This window comes from Pungitius pungitius, chromosome 17 (genome assembly GCF_949316345.1).
Source record: "Pungitius pungitius chromosome 17, fPunPun2.1, whole genome shotgun sequence".
NCBI lineage: Eukaryota > Metazoa > Chordata > Actinopteri > Perciformes > Gasterosteidae > Pungitius > Pungitius pungitius.
In genome coordinates, this window is record NC_084916.1 from 4,068,767 (window position 1) to 4,085,376 (window position 16,610).

Sequence of the window (16,610 nt, forward strand, 5' to 3'; positions counted from 1 at the left end):
GTGGTGGTGGGGTGTGATTAGCTCAGCTGCAGGGGGGGGAGAGCTGGGAGGAGGGGTGCAGGGAACGGTGCCGGCAGGTAATAAGCGCAGCTGAGAGGCATTTAACTGATTGTCTCCCTGTGCTTAAAAACAGTGAGCAGGTCTGGAGAGGAACGCTGAACCCGACACTCAGGAGCGAGTGCGGAGCGAGCGAGCGACGTCGCAGTATTATAAAGAAAAATAAAGAAACATACACTTGAGCTGCCCGGTGTCCGTGTGTTATTCCGCACGTCTGCTACAGTGGCGCCCAACTAGAAGAATGGAACCCGGTGATCACCACGTGGAGGGGATGGCACAGCCGGCAGTCACGCTTGGGCGGATGCTGGGCGAGATCGCCGCGATGCATCGCGAGCAGGCCGAGTCCAACCGGCACTTTCTGGGGGCGCTCCAAGCCCAGACGGATCGGCAGACCCGGGTGTTGGAGCAGTTGGTGGCCCGGCCAGTCGCGGCAGCACCGGTGACGGGTCCCCCGGCGTACGCGGGAGTAGTGCTGCACAAGAGGACGCCGGCGGACGAGGTGCAGTCGTACTTAGAGATGTTCGAGGCGATGGCGGGGGCGTGCGGGTGGCCGGCGGACGAATGGGCGATCCGCCTTCTGCCACTGCTGACCGGGGAGGCGCAGACGGCAGCCCTGGGTCTGCCACCCGGGGCGAGGCATGACTACGCCGGGGTGAAGAAGGCCATCATGGACCGGCTGGGGCTCTCCCCCGAGGACCACAGGAGGCGTTTCCGGGAGGCGAGGCTGGGGCCGGAGGACCGTCCATTCGCCTTTGCTCAGCGGCTACGAGACGCGGCCAACAGGTGGCTGCAGCCGGGGGGCGCGGGCGGGGGGCGCGGGCGGAGCACCGGCGGTGGGGGAGAAAGTGGTGGTGGAGCAGTTTCTGCAGGGGCTGCCGCCGCGGACCTCGTCGTGGGTCCAATACCACCGCCCGGCGACGTTGGAGGCCGCGGTCACCCTGGCGGAGGACCACCTGGCGGTTCACCCCGGCGGACGGGGCGACGGCGGACGCCCGCCCGCGTCACCGCAACCAGTCCCCACGCCGCGAAGGAGGACCCAGCAGCCGGCCGCGGCGTGGCCCCTGCCGACACCGCGATCACCAGCTCGTACCAGGGGGGCCGACCATGCGGAACCGACCTGGGCCGGCACTCTTCCCGACCCGCCGAGAGCGCCTCAACCGCCAGGGCAGGAGTGTTGGAGGTGCGGGCAGCCCGGGCATTACCGGCGGGAGTGCCCACTGTTGGAGGTGGGCCAGACGGTGAGGGTTGCCAGACCTCCAACACCCTCCCCTGGTCCGGGAGCGACAGTACATACCAGGCGATGGTGGATTCGGGCTGCACGCAGTCCATGATCCACCAGAGGCTGGTTCGACCCGGGGCATTGGTGGAGGCATCGCGGGTGTGTATTAAGTGTGTGCATGGGGATGTTCACGACTACCCAGTGGTACCGGTAGAGATTAGGTTTGGGGGTAAAAAGCATAAGATAAAGGTTGCGGTTAGCTCCCGCCTTACGCACCCCCTAATCTTGGGGACGGACTGGGCAGGGTTTCATAAGCTAGCGGGGCAGTGTGCGGGGGTGCGGGGGTGCGGTCACGATCAGCAGGGACATGCGGGATGTGTGCGGTGCTCAGTGGTGACGCGAGGTTGTCCGACACTGCAGACAGGGACGGGGAACCGACGGAGCCTCCCACGGAGACTCCGCGGGCTCCCGAATTACGCTCCATGGAAGATTTTCCACTGGAACAGTCTCGTGATGATACTCTACGCTCTGCCTTCGACCAGGTGATACGTATTGATGGTCACATGGTGCGCCCTGACACCGCATTATCATACCCGCACTTTTCATTGATCAGGGACAGGTTATACAGAGTGAGTCGTGACACTCGTACAGGTCAGGAGAACACTCAGTTAGTAATACCGAAAAGCCGTCGGGAAATAATTTTCCAGGCGGCTCACTATAACCCGATGGCGGGCCACATGGGTAGTGACAAAACTATGGACCGGATAACGGCCCGATTTTACTGGCCAGGCATTTGGGCGGATGTGCGCCGATGGTGCGCGTCCTGCCCGCAGTGTCAGCTAGTGAACCAGCCGGCCATTCCGAGAGCGCCGCTGCGACCGCTCCCGTTAATGGAGGTGCCGTTCGAGCGCTTAGGTATGGACCTTATCGGGCCGTTTCACCGGAGTGCACGGGGATATCGCTTTGTGCTAGTTCTGGTGGATTACGCAACACGATATCCCGAGGCAGTGCCATTGCGCAACATCTCCGCGAGGAGTGTTTCAGGTCATCTCCCGCGTTGGAATCCCGAAAGTGATTCTGACGGACCAGGGCACCTCGTTCATGTCACGTACACTGCGGGAACTTTACGAATTACTGGGAGTTAAGTCTATTCGGACCAGCGTCTATCACCCCCAGACCGACGGGCTGGTGGAGCGGCTGAATAAAACCTTAAAATCCATGATTCGTAAGTTCATTCACGACGATGAACGTCATTGGGATAAATGGCTTGATCCTCTGTTGTTTGCAGTACGGGAGGTGCCTCAGGCCTCCACGGGATTTTCTTCCTTTGAGCTGCTGTTTGGCAGGAAACCACGGGAGGTGCTCGACCTGCTTAAGGAACACTGGGAGGAGGGTCCGAGCCCCGGTAAGAACGAGATTCAATACGTCCTGGACCTGCGAGCCAAACTCCACACACTGGGTGAGTTGTCACGTGAGAATTTGCTCGAGGCCCAGGAGCATCAACAACGGCTGTACAACAGAGGAGCAAAGCTGAGACAATTTACACCGGGAGAAAATGTTCTTGTATTGCTTCCTTCCTCCAGCTCAAAACTCCTCGCCAGGTGGCAAGGGCCCTTCGAGGTCACACGGCGGGTGGGGGACGTCGACTATGAGGTGGTGCGATCTGACAGGGGCGGAGCTACGCAGATCTACCACCTCAACCTCCTCAAACAATGGAGGGAGGCGGAGTCTGTTTCGCTGGTGTCCGCAGTAGCTGAGAGAGAGGAGCTGGGGCCCGAGGTTCCTAAGTCCACCGATCCGACCCGGCTCCACTTCGATGCCCATCTCTCTGCGGCCCAGAAAACAGACTTAGCCCGGTTGCAAAGTCAGTTTAATGATCTCTCTCTCTCCTGCCAGGTCGCACGGACCTCATAGCGCACCACATTGAGACGAGCGTGACCGTGCGAACACGGCCCTACAGGTTACCTGAACACAAGAGAAAAGTGGTTCAGCGGGAATTAGCGGCGATGCTGGAGATGGGGGTAATAGAGGAGTCCAACAGCGCCTGGCGCTGCGAGTTGGTTCGGCCGGACGGCTCCCCGGCCTAAGTCGGGCGGTGGGGGTATGTGGTGGTGGGGTGTGATTAGCTCAGCTGCAGGGGGGGGAGAGCTGGGAGGAGGGGTGCAGGGAACGGTGCCGGCAGGTAATAAGCGCAGCTGGGAGGCATTTAACTGATTGTCTCCCTGTGCTTAAAAACAGTGAGCAGGTCTGGAGAGGAACGCTGAACCCGACACTCAGGAGCGAGTGCGGAGCGAGCGAGCGACGTCGCAGTATTATAAAGAAAAATACACTTGAGCTGCCCGGTGTTCGTGTGTTATTCCGCACGTCTGCTACAATATGGAAAAAAAGAACTGAACTGTTTGGAACTGTGAACTTAGTTCAAATATTTTGAAGTTTGAACTATGAATTGAACTAGTTCATTTTAAAACTTGTGAACTGAACTTTGAACTAGTTCATGTAGAAAGTGAACTTTCCCAACACTGAAAGCGAGGCTTCATGTCAACACAGCAGCCCTCCATGTCGTTCTTAATAAAACTCTCCGCTACACTAACAACATGAAAACATTTTAAATGATTTTGACAAAATACAAAGTCCGCTTACCTCCGTGTCGCTCCCCATAGTCGCCTCCGGTTAGAGTTCAAGGCGGAACAGACGCCAAGAGCTCAGTCGATCCACCAATAGAAACTCCTGGTTCATTCAGCGGCATAAGCCACTACAATAAAAAATCTGAGAGAGAGTTTTTTTTCGAGACCAATTGTTTTTGTTTCGAGACCAAAAGTTTTTGTTTTGAGAGCAAAAGTTATTGTCTGAGAGCAACAACAATAGTTTCATAAGCAAAACTAACAAATAATTATTTCTCAGTTTATATATTTTTACTTACAAACTTCATTTTTGCATGCAATGCAAGAAATTTTCTCTCCAAACATGTTTTTTGGTTTGCATAATAAAGACACAAATCTACCTTCATACCCTATGCACATAGTTTAATATTTCAACTGCAACTTTTAGAGGCCAAGGTCTCAAGAACACACTGCGTGGATTTGAAAAGAATCAGGTTTAATCCCTGGGAGGAGTTTGGTCTTTTACAACTGTAAGAAATGATGAAAATATGCCAAAAAGGCACATCTTTAGTGATTAAATGCAGCACCCCCTAATCTTCAAAAATTCTGATAAAATTAGCTTGGGTTCAGGGGTTCAATGTTCACACATCCTGCAATTTTGGTGTAGGCAGGCCAAGCTATTGGAAGTTATAAATCTTGCCAGATTAAGCCACACCCCTTGAAAAGTTCATTAATCGTAATATCTTGTTAAACCATAAGAGAGGTCAGAAATGATCATATGGATTTTTAAAGGGTGAGAAGTTCATGCTATATGAGAAATATGGAGCAGATTAGACGTTCGTGGCGAATGGTAGTTTTTTGAAAAATGTGACCATATCTCATCAAAACAATGAGTTATCAGCACCATTCTGATATATAAAGGGCACATCAACCCAATAATGATCCACCGACGGTTTCGTGACAATCAAACTCAGCGTTTAGGAGAAATTGCCAAAAATGTGTTTTTCACTAAATTCAAAAAGGTGGAAAATCTAGTTAGGTGCATTTGCATACCATGATTGACTTTTTTTGTAGAGGATGCCAAAGAGGACCTGTGTGCCAACTTTCAAGTGGATCGGACATCCGGGGCACAAACTGGCTTAGTGTGGTCTTTTTTAAATTTCTAGAGGGCGCTATAGAGATATTTCTTTATACCCAAACGTAAGACCCAAAAATTATCACATTTTTTAACAGTCTGGATATCCATGCCAAATTTAACAACTTTTTGAATATGATAAAGGCCCAAAAAAAAGGCCCGCGGTTTGTGAGAATAATAATAATAATTATGATAATTCCTTGAAAAACAATAGGTTCCTCTACGACTAGTCATAGCGCGGACCCTAAATACCACAGTGAGCACAGTGTCCCTCTCTTAGACAACTCATTTCTGGTAAAGATAATGTTGTGATGTTTCATCCTTAATTACCTCACAAGTTCCACTTTGACCTGAGAAGAACCATCTATGGTTGAAACTGTTTGAATATTTACATTACAATAGAAAAAGGCTCTGGACACAGTGTCACATTGAGCCGTTGACTGCAGTAGGACAACAGAAGAAGAGATCTCAGAAGAGAGATGAGCAGAGCCAAATCTTTTGAGTCTTTATGCTAATACTTCAAATTTATGAAATATTTTTAAGCAATTGAATAAATCATTATTTTTCTCCCAACATGTCAAATTGTTCCTCTTAAAAAATAATGTTTTTCTAGGGAAGCTCTCGTCTTGAGGAATTTATTTAATTATTCATTATCTCATTGGAAACTGAAAAGTCTAATGTTAGGAACGTTAGATTCACAATAGTTTTTTGTTTAAAATTCCGTCCACAGTCTGTCCCTTAGTTCCTGAACTGTCTTTAGAAAGGTGGTTCTCAACCTGTTTTTTTAGTGATCCACCCCCTAAGAAATATTTCTTTATCCCCCTAAGAAAAAAAAATGTTTCAAAGGATTTTTGAATAGATGCTAATTTTAAATTCATTTACAAAAATAATCTCACGTACCCCCTGAAGTGCCTTCACATACCCCCAGGGGTAAAAGAGCCCCTTTTGAGGACCCAAACTAAGGCCCGCGGGCCAAATACGGCCCGCCTCCACATTTGGCCCGGCCCCCTGAACAATACCAGAGGGGCATTATGATTTTTTTTTCAGTCTGGCCACGCAAATCCTAGACTAGCCCCTGTGAAGTAGAACGGAATAATGGAGAAAAGGTTGATTCAGAATGCAGGTATTTAACCTGCATTGGTCAAACGATTATTTGTTTGTTTAATGCTCTCTTCTGTCAAGATGCGGTGGCGGTTATTATTTATTTCATTGTTTTCTGTAAAGATCCCAGAGAAGATTATTTGGTTATTATTTATTTCATTAAGTGATATTATTTATTTTCCTGACTTTTTTTCTGTGAAGATCACGGATTGTTATTATTTGGTTATATGTGGCTTTCTGGAAGACAATAAATGTTTACATTTAGGCACCCACTGCAATCGTCACACTTTTTCTGACCCCGGCCCCCTCCAGGGAAGGGAAAAGTTATCTGGCCCTCACAGGAACAAGTTTGGGGACCCCTGCTCTAGAGCAGTGATTCTCAACTGGTGCAGTGGTTCTCAACTGGTTTGGCTCCGGGACCCACCATCACCCCTTTACAAACGGGTCTGCGACCCCACCAGTTGAGAAACACTGCTTTAGGACATCAGGAGATATTTCAGTTCTGTTGCTCCTTTAATTACACTCTGTCCTTCTTTTTGATGTATGCTATACCTACATTTTAAAATACTAATATGCATTTTTTACATTAATATATTTTAACAACAAATCTGTGCAAGCCCATTTTACTGTATTTTCTATATAAATAAAATTCTTTATTTCATTACTGTTAGAATCCTGGGACCTCTAAAATTGAACTTCAGTGAAAGAAACATCCCCGCTGACCTGTGAAAATTAAGACCTTTAACCTTTTTTCATACAGACCAATATACTTCCTTTATCGAAAGCTATGTGTTGTGGTTCTGCCTGGAAAGAGATGACATCACAGCCCTTTTCACAATGTCATTGTTTTGTTATACATTAAACTATAAATAATTAATCAACCTAAATATATACACGTATAATTTGCCCTGTGATATGACCCAGATCATTTAATAATAATAAGTATTTAATAGTCAGACTGTCACCAGTCATCAGGAACACGAGAGCTTTCAATATTTCACCCAACAGCTTTAGTTCTGGAAAGATTTTACACTTCCTGTATGTTTTAATCACATTTCATGCCCATCAATAATAAAACATAATTATGTCACCATCACACCAGGCATCTAAAATATTTCATCATAGAATATTTATTTGAAAAAATATTTTTTGTAATTTGACAACAGGATTTCTTTTAAAGAAATAATGTGATTGACAGTAAAATGACTGAAAAACAGTAAGAGAAAGAATAAAAACGCTTTAAGATCTAAATCTTCTAATTTTCATCGACATGTGACCCCCTCACTCAATTTCCCTCTTGGTTGGTTCATGTCAATCATCACAGGACAGCAGGGCTGTATTTGGGATTGTTGTGTTGTGTTGGTGAAAGTATTTTAAACAGCATGTGTGGTCAACACAAAGAACACACTAGTACACAGAAGCATGTGAGAACCAACACACACAGCACCTGCATTACATCACTAGCAACAAACAGCACACAATGAGCTCAGCAGTTTAGTGACACTTTGGTTCTGTAGACTTCAGGTTCATGTGGAAGGAAAGAAACGTTTGGAGAGCATTTCTCTGCTGTGAGACATCAGTGGGATCATCTCCAAAATCACTACTAGAAAAGTGCACAAAGAAGCTTCTGGAAAGAAACGCATCATCAGTGTGTTCAGAGTGCTGAGCATTCAGAACATTCCCTTCCTGTAGCGGTGGATCAGCTCGGAGACGTCGTCCTTACACACCTTTATCCAGCCGTCCTGCTGCATGTGGTACACTGCACACACACACACACACACACACACACACACACATTACTCCAATGTACACATAAGGACACAGATGTTTCCAGTGGTCACAGACCATGGCTACATACTCTGCATGGCTCTCCTCCCTTATTTCTGATGCATCTCTTTGCAGGTATCAGTAGAGACGTGAAATGAGTGTGAGAGGAAGACGAGAACGACATCAAACACGTGTGAATTTATAGGTCGACTCATCAGCATCAGCTTGTTCTTGTTTAATGAGGTTCATTTATTATATTTCTTCTATTTGCTACTTTATAATGGAACACAAACAGTCATAGCATACAGTTTTATAACTCTTTGAAAAACAGAAAAAACTGTATATTTCTGTTGTAAAGTGAGGAACCACAGAGGATCATTGGTGTTAAAACGTTAGGCTGAAACCTTTAGTCAGATGTACATAATATATTTTATTTTAAGCAACTTGGATGAATGTTTTCTTGACACTGAATCGAGGAAATACTTAATTTGCAGTGAAAATAGATGTAAATTGTTGTCCTACTGCAGTTATAAAAGAATGAGCAGAGATGATTAAAAGGGAACTCATGGAAAGTTTGAGTAAGAATAGTTTCATGCAAATGTTCTTAGTTTTGAGGTAATTGATCGTAAACTAAAGGACAAGTTGACCTTTTGACCCTTTGATGGTGATACATAGAAGGTTAGAGGATCACCAAAGGGACACAATTAGTCCTGAAACGTCCCGGTAACCCGTCCAATAGTGGAGACACCAGTCTGGACCAAAGAGGACTGACGGAGACAATGTGAGACGGACGTTGCTGTCTGCTAGATGGAAACCAGAGTGGACTCACTGTTGACCGCCCCTCCAGAGTAGGCGTCCCTGTGTGTGGCGTGAGCGATGCCCCGGCGTCCCAGCTCATACGCCTCGTCCACCGTCATGTCCTCCCTGTAGCCGCTGTCCACCACGCCGTAGGCGTAGCTGCTCCCACAGCCGGTAGAGAACATGCGGCCGGACAGACGCGTCCCTTGGTCGTCCACGTAGTACAGACCGGGACCCTGGAGACACAGAGACATCCAACAGGAGCATAAAAGATCCACATTAAACATCCTGCCTCAGAAGACAACCTCCCAATCATCGAGTGCAGTGAGGACATTTGTATTTCTAGGCTCTGCTTCACAGGAAGTGGAAGAAAAAGGATTCTCATGTTTGGGCCCAGACGGTGAGACTCAAAGCCACAGCTCACCTCTTTGTCCCATCCACAGATCATGCTTCCCATAGAGAGGCCCATGCCTCTGTAGCCCAGCATCATGTTGCACAGCAGCTTGGAGGCAGCAGCCACAGAGATCCTGTGGTTGCTCCTCAGCCTGTAGAGCCTGGAGGGACCAAGTCATGAAACCAATCAATAGAAACATCCATCAGGGTTGTTTCCAGGGTCGACCTGTCATGTTCCATTTTACATCCATGTCCGTCCAAAACATCACCACTGCATCATTTGACCCTGTTGTTGTTATCTTTGGCTTATGGACGTTTTTTGTGAAGTCAGGGATCTGTTCGGCTTCGAGTCCAAGTCGACCTTTGTGTCTGTTTGAATCTCAACAATGAACAGAAACAACACATTTATGATATAATTACTGTGGCTACATTTATATTAATGTAATTTAGTCATTTGGTTTTAATTTGTGTTTTGATGCGTTACTACATGTCTTCACACACTCATGTCCTCACACTCATGTCTTCACACACTCATGTCCTCACACTCATGTCTTCACACACTCATGTCCTCACACTCATGTCTTCACACACCCATGTCTTCACACACTCATGTCCTCACACACTCATGTCTTCACACACACATGTCCTCACACACTCCACACAGGGAAGCCTCAGACGGCCCGTGTGGGGTTTAAAGTCTCAGTCCTCCTCACCACTGAACCTCTTTTCTTCACTCAAACCAACTAAACCAGATCAGAGTGTTCTCCGGTTTCTTTCCTAGACCAGATACTTTACTCAACTCTGCATGGAACACATTTATTATGCAGACAGTCAAATACACAGACACACAGAGCATTAGATGTCAGAGGGGACACATTGATATTCAAACCACTGCAGACGGACCTGCATTCTTTGGCCAGGAGTCTCTCCCAGTACTGGCAGTCTGCAGCGCTGCCCGACATGGTGCCCAGCAGGTAGGGGTTGATCTCTATCACCTTGTTGACGTCGTTGGATGCTGCAGAGCGGGACACATTTGTGCAAAAAAGACATTTTGTGATTAGAGTTACTCTTGTTGCCTCATTTACTTTGTATGGCTCCATGTTCCTCTGTGTTACATTTCAAAGCTGCGCACATCTTTGATATGATGCGTAAGGAATAAAAACGTGTCTACCCAAGTAACGTCCTGCTGAGGCTCTGGAGTCCACAGCCACAATGACTCCATGTTTGAACTTGAAGGCCAGGGTGGTCGTCCCGTGGTTCAGGTCTATACTCACACCACCATCACGGTTACAGGTTCTGAGAAACCCTGAAGGCTGAAATAGAACCAAAGAGATCATTGTGTGTGTGTGTGGGGGGGGGGGGGGGGGGGGGGGGGGGTGCATGCAACAGCACATGAAAGTGGAATATCATACATGTTATATTATCCCACAGTAACTGTTAAGGTGAATGCATCATCTGAAGCTGCATGAGAAGCGCACGTGCACCACAGACGCGTAAAAGACGTTGAACCACAGCGCGTCTGACGCGTCACGCTTGTTGCATCAGGGTCACCTGATACGATGGCGACTTTTCATTTCGTAGCAAAACTCGGTGAAATGATACTCACGTCTACACCGAGAGGGACAGCAAATTCCTGAGTTCTGGTCCCGAAGTTGTAGTGGTTGGTTCGGTCCAAGAGATGCGTCTGTCTGGCTGGAAGAATCTGCTCACGGAGTTCAGCATAAGACTTAAAACCAGATACTTGGAAAAGAGCCATCATGTATCCAACTATATTGGAATTATATTCTGCTCTTAAGTTTTCCTGAATGACGAAGGTGTCTGCCTCTGAAGAGGCGTCACGGATAACTTCCTGGGAAGGGACGATGAATTCGAAAGTGAAAGGGTTTAAAAGCTGTTTTATTGTAGCCCTGCATGCTAAAAGAACCAGATAACTACATAAAACCAACAAGTTTACATGAATACATTCAGATGAACATTATATAACTTAATACCCGATTTAAACATATAAGAGAAAACTGTGGTTAGAATCTTACTGTTAATAAAAACAATGCATCTTGCATCGACCAATAGGAGAGCTCTGTTTATGTTTCGTCATCAGTTACTGAGCGAAATGCAGCGATCAGGTTTGAACCCAGCAGCGGAGGTGTAATGACGTCATCAATGCGTGTCTGAAATCCTTCATTTATAACAATACGCTGTATCTACTGTAGTCGGGTTCACGGAGTATTATTATTAATAAATACACTGCTTTAGGCTTGAAATATTAAATTAATAATACATTTAGCAGATCATTTCAAAACATGAAAATAAACAGCAACAGGGATGGAATAGATTTTCATTCAATTTGAATCATTTTGCCACATTTTATATTTCTTTCATCTGGTCTGAAATACAATAGAGGAAACAGTCTATTTCATGCATTTCTGTCACCTCACAGTGAAGAATAGAAACCATGACAATGTTTATTAAATGGTTTTCACGGCTTGCATTTTATTTTTTAAGTGAAAAAAAGACATTCATTCACTTTTCTGCTAAAGGTGTTGTTTTAAGGTGTGACTGCATCACAGATCAAGCTGTATCCATTCCGCTGCACAGTCTCCTCTACAACCTCCAGCTTTACAGGGACTACTTTCTCCGTCAGAACCGCTGTTGTACCTGCACCATATTTGTATTTTGTTTTCCTAGGATAGAAGAATGGATGGTTAGAGGGATTCAATAACTAAAAAGCAAAAACGTTATTGTATAATCACATACAGATGATATCCACTACTCTGAGAGGGAAACCTGATTTGTACACATGGTTCAACATAATCTCTTTTTAAAGGAGCAGTGTGTAGGATTAGAGGTATTAATGAAAATAAATTCAGTGTAATATTCATAGCATATTTTCATTAAAGTATCATCACCTAAAGCTAAGAATCGTGTGTTTTATTAAGCTTGGAATGAGCCCTTCACATCTACAGGAGCGGTTCCTCTTCATGGAGTTTCATGCACAGCCATGTTTCTACAGACTGGATACTGGCTCTATGGAGCCGTCCTTGTTGTTACATCATTGACTCACTTGGAAAGGAAGGGGAAACAATCTGCAGCCTCGTCACAAGAGACTAAATCCTACTCACAGCTCCTTTAAGAATCGATCCATACAGCAGAAGTCAGTCACACTCCTACCTTTTGTCTTTGTACTCTGACACCTGGTACGGCCTGATGTAGTCCGCTCCTTCTCTGGTGATGACACAGATGTCGATGTTGTTGCCTGAGGCGAGGTCATTCATGATTCCTGCGTGGATGGCGGTACGCACCAGCTCCTTGGCCTTGTCCAGCTGGGAGAGTTACAAGAATTCAGGGAAATGACAGAGAGAAACTCCCCAAATACCCAAACAGTTTTTCTATTTTGTCATTCAATTGTGACAGGAATCATTTTTTAAAAACATTTTCCATATTGTTTGCATGTAGCTGATTATTTGGCCTACAATCCCACCTTATGCCAATTATTAAGTTAAAGATGCCCAAAAGTAAGTGAAATAACGTTGTGATGGTGTGTAAATGATCCTGACTATCAATCCTTGTCACAGTGTGTAACAGGTTTCCAGGAGGCGTACCTCCAGGTCGGGTTTGTACCCGTCCTCTAGAATCCCCAAAGCAGCCAGATCCCCAGACCCTGCAGGATGAAACAGACATGTGGTCTGAGAGGGAATCCAATGAATAAGTACAGCAGATTCAAATGTTATTCCAAATGGTGAATGTTCTAGAGCCACGATGCTTAGAGAATATCCTTCTATCTCGTAGGTACCCATTGCAAGGTAAGGCATCGTGTTCACGCTGCCATACAGCCCCACCGTGTACAGGTGGTTCCCAGTGCAATCTACTCCTCCCAGTATGAGACTGGCCCCAATTTGGCCGTGATACCTGAGGAGCACAGAGATCAGAACGGGGTTTTTAACGGCTACTTGAACTCATTCACACACCTGTGGATACGAGCTCATGTGCTACACAAACCTGTACAACATCTCCTGGAGGATGTTGACGGCCATGACGACACGAGGGTTCCTGCCGCTGTTCAGGGAGAAGATGGTGAGGTTGGAGGAGAGGAGCTCTGTGGTCTTCTCTGTATCTGCTGCTGTACCTGCTCCACAACAACTAGGACAGAGAAAGTAGTGTTTTGTGAATGAAGAGTTGAGAGAAAATATGAAAAAGGCTACAGGGAATTGGGAAAGAGAGAGAAGAGTTATAGAAATCCATTATACCCCAAAAGTCACAGACTTATTCCATCTACTGCATTAGCCTCAACAACCCAGAATGCACTGCAAGTACAAAAACCCAAGTGCTTATCTGAGGGCTCTGTAAGGCATTGTGGAATATGTAGGAAATCACAAGTAAAGGAGACACTTTATGGAACCACGTCCACAAGAAGGAACATACGTTTCAGCCTGATGACAGTGAGAGTATTTTAAAGGTGGATCTCCGGTTGTCTTTCAGTGTGCGTATACAAGACTTACTATATATTTGGAGCAATGTAATGGATCTTGGTGCACATCTTGTCAGCCACTACTTCACTGGATGTGGCTCTTGTGTCTGCTCCCAGAACCACTCCATCCTGCACCCACACAGACCCAGTGGGAAGTGTGTTACTCTAATTGTTACACAATTATTCCCTTTGGTTCACACTAGAACGAGGCCTTTATACCTCAGTGGGCCCCTGGAGCTAAACAGGCCCCAACAGTGCTGTGAGACACTGGGCAGATCCCCTCAGTGTGTTTATGTATTTAGCATCATAGTTGTGAACTGTTCAGTTATGTAGTGATGAAAGGAAAATGAAATAGTGAGGTACACTTTGATTAACAGTGTTAAAGAATGAAACTCAGGCTTTATGGACTAAACGTTCCACTTCTTTCCCTTTTCATACACATGCAGATTAACACAAGTTTGTGTACTCGCCTTGAACACCACTCCCGCAATGGTGGTGCCTGTTTTCACAGGTTTAGGTACCTGTCCATCAAACAGAGCCTCAAACTCAGCATTCCTACAGGGAGGGAGATACTTATTAATGGATGTAATATCTATAATAACCAAGTTGTTTCATTGATCAACGTGACAAACAAACGGATCAAATGGATCTGAAAGCTTCATTGGTTTTCTACATCTAAACCGACACCAAGTGGTGCCTAGAAGAGCCGAACAGAAGCTTCTACCTGGCTGCGTGGTCGAAGTTAAACCCCGCTGCAGGAGCTTGGAGGACATTGGATAGCGCCATATGGATCCTGGACTGCGGCTCCTCTGCGCGTCTCGATGCGCCTGAGGTCGCTGTTTGGAGCGTCACCTCCTTCTTCTCTTTCGCTTTTGCTGTGAAAATGGAGAAACGCAGCGTGGACTCACGGGTCAAAGGAGTCAGCACAGGGGTGAGTACATCCGGACCGGCTCCTTAGTGTCATCGGAGAACCTGCTGAAGGATCAAATGATCGATCAGTGATTCTGCGCATAAACAGGTGAGACTAGAAGTTACCTGAAAGGAAGCCAAACACTACGAGGACCGGAGCTGTCGCGTGTTTTAATGTCCCACGTGTTTGCACGTTAGTCCTGAATGAGTCACATCTTTACAACATCTTTTAGAACTGGACACACAAAGAAGCGACAAGCTACACGTTTATTTTCAGTTTTAAAACAATCATTCCAGAAACTCTAAATCCCATGATGCATAGCGGTGCTCAGAGTGGCTGAAATGGACACGGAAGCCAGGAGTCACGTGCGTGTTATGTCTCCTGCTGTGTTTGGCTTGATGTAACTACTTATTCATTACTTGCATGTGAGAACATATCCCCCCCCCTTTCCCCCAGACCACCATCCTGGCTGCCACGTTTGATGGAGGGGTTGTGATTGGTTCAGATTCCAGGGCTTCCATTGGAGGGTAAGGGTGCTGGGAATATACATGAAGATGCCTCCATTGTTAAAGCCATTAGTAAGAAACAGAAATGTCCCTGTGACTGTGGTGGATCCAAGTCACTTCATCACATACATTCCTCTCTCTCTTTAGGGAATACGTGTCATCTAAGACCATCAACAAGGTGGTCCAGGTTCATGACCAGATCTTCTGCTGCATGGCCGGCTCACTAGCAGATGCTCAGGCTGTCACCAAGGCTGCAAAGTTCCACCTGTCACTCCATAGGTGCCACACACTCGTATGAATACAATAGCACATGTTAACTAAACTTGTGTTAAGAAAGGAAGCTAAATCCCATTTTCAAATCACTCATTAATAGAATAATTTGTTAATCACGCTGGTTATTGATTCATTTTAATCCTCCAAGAGGAGAAGAACAACAACTAACGAACTAACCCTAAACACTTGTTACAATGACAGCTATATAAAATCATTAGAGAGCCCAAAACAATAGTTGTTTTTGCACAGTGTGCAGATGGAGAGCCCTCCACTGGTGATAGCAGCAGCATCGGTGCTGCAGGAACTGTGCTACAACAACAAAGAGGAGCTGCAGGCGGGCTTCATCACAGCAGGCTGGGACAGGAAGAAGGGACCTCAGGTGGGGGCTGGTCGGGATGACAGTCACACAGGAAGCAGAGACCACAGCAGTCCAAAGTAACTCCACCTACTGCTGATATCCTGCGTCCCTCTCCAGGTGTACGTGGTGTCTCTTGGTGGGATGTTGATCGGTCAGCCGGTGACCATCGGAGGCTCAGGCAGCACCTACATCTACGGCTACGTCGACGCCAAATACAAAGCCCACATGAGCAGAGAGGAATGCCTGCAGTTTGCCACTAATGTTACGGTCCTGTTGGTTTACTTGTGCACGCTGACCTAAATACGCTGCTACTTGTTTGGTGTTCAATGGGGGGATCTTGGGTTGTGATTCTATGATTCCAGTATGATGCAGACAATGAGAATAGGTGTTCAGTAAATATCATAATATTATAAATATTATAATATGAGAGTTTGACATAATGTCCCACAGCTCAGCCGGGACAAAGGCCTCTGGTTGCACTCAGATTGAGTGGTGTGATGTACATCTATGTTGTAGTTGGTGACCATGCAGCCTTTAGGAGGTGTATAAACGCTGCATGCTGCTCAACTTCAGTTGTTAAACCTGTATTTGTCCCGCTTGTTGTCCCCCCCCCCCCCCCCCCCCGCTTTGCCCCCCCCTTTGCTCTCTCTCTGGGTCACAGCTTTAGCTCTTGCTATGGGCAGAGACAACGTCAGCGGAGGCGTGGCTCACCTTGTGGTCATCACGGAAACTGGGGTGGAGCACGTGGTTGTCCCCGGCAACCAGCTGCCCAAGTTTCACAACGAGTGACAGCGTCCAACAAACAAGGAATTCTTGACTTTTGTTTTTCAGCTTTATTTCAGTAACTGTTTGAAATTCCTGATCCACAATCTCATCAATAATGTCCTGTATAGGACTGGAATGTAACACATTCTGCACACACACACACACACACACACACACACACACACACCTTAAGAACAAGACCATGAAAATGATTCCTGCTAATTGCAAATTATAGATATGGCAACAGTGGTGATAAGTTTCAT

At 46.3% G+C, this 16,610-nt stretch overlaps 3 protein-coding genes across 3 annotated transcripts; 1 reads left to right on the top strand and 2 right to left on the bottom strand.

Moving 5' to 3' along the window:
- Positions 1-7,037: 7,037 nt before the first annotated feature.
- LOC119218720 (proteasome subunit beta type-8-like) lies at positions 7,038-10,900 on the bottom strand. The gene is made up of 6 exons (XM_062558335.1): positions 10,677-10,900; positions 10,242-10,383; positions 9,974-10,085; positions 9,102-9,231; positions 8,709-8,913; positions 7,038-7,871 (listed from the first exon to the last, which is right to left on the bottom strand). The coding sequence occupies exons 1-6, from the start codon at positions 10,827-10,829 to the stop codon at positions 7,783-7,785; spliced, it is 831 nt and encodes a 276-aa protein (XP_062414319.1). The 5' UTR covers positions 10,830-10,900; the 3' UTR covers positions 7,038-7,782.
- A 628-nt stretch (positions 10,901-11,528) lies between these two features.
- Positions 11,529-14,386, bottom strand: LOC134107055 (proteasome subunit beta type-7-like). Its single transcript, XM_062558333.1, has 8 exons — positions 14,260-14,386; positions 14,006-14,090; positions 13,567-13,664; positions 13,067-13,207; positions 12,861-12,976; positions 12,670-12,728; positions 12,239-12,390; positions 11,529-11,751 (listed from the first exon to the last, which is right to left on the bottom strand). Exons 1-8 carry the CDS (start codon positions 14,319-14,321, stop codon positions 11,616-11,618), a joined length of 849 nt encoding a protein of 282 aa, XP_062414317.1. The 5' UTR covers positions 14,322-14,386; the 3' UTR covers positions 11,529-11,615.
- Positions 14,335-16,528, top strand: LOC119218855 (proteasome subunit beta type-6-B like protein). Its single transcript, XM_062558351.1, has 6 exons — positions 14,335-14,466; positions 14,902-14,972; positions 15,099-15,230; positions 15,474-15,603; positions 15,700-15,843; positions 16,243-16,528. The coding sequence occupies exons 1-6, from the start codon at positions 14,419-14,421 to the stop codon at positions 16,369-16,371; spliced, it is 654 nt and encodes a 217-aa protein (XP_062414335.1). The 5' UTR covers positions 14,335-14,418; the 3' UTR covers positions 16,372-16,528.
- Positions 16,529-16,610: the final 82 nt, after the last annotated feature.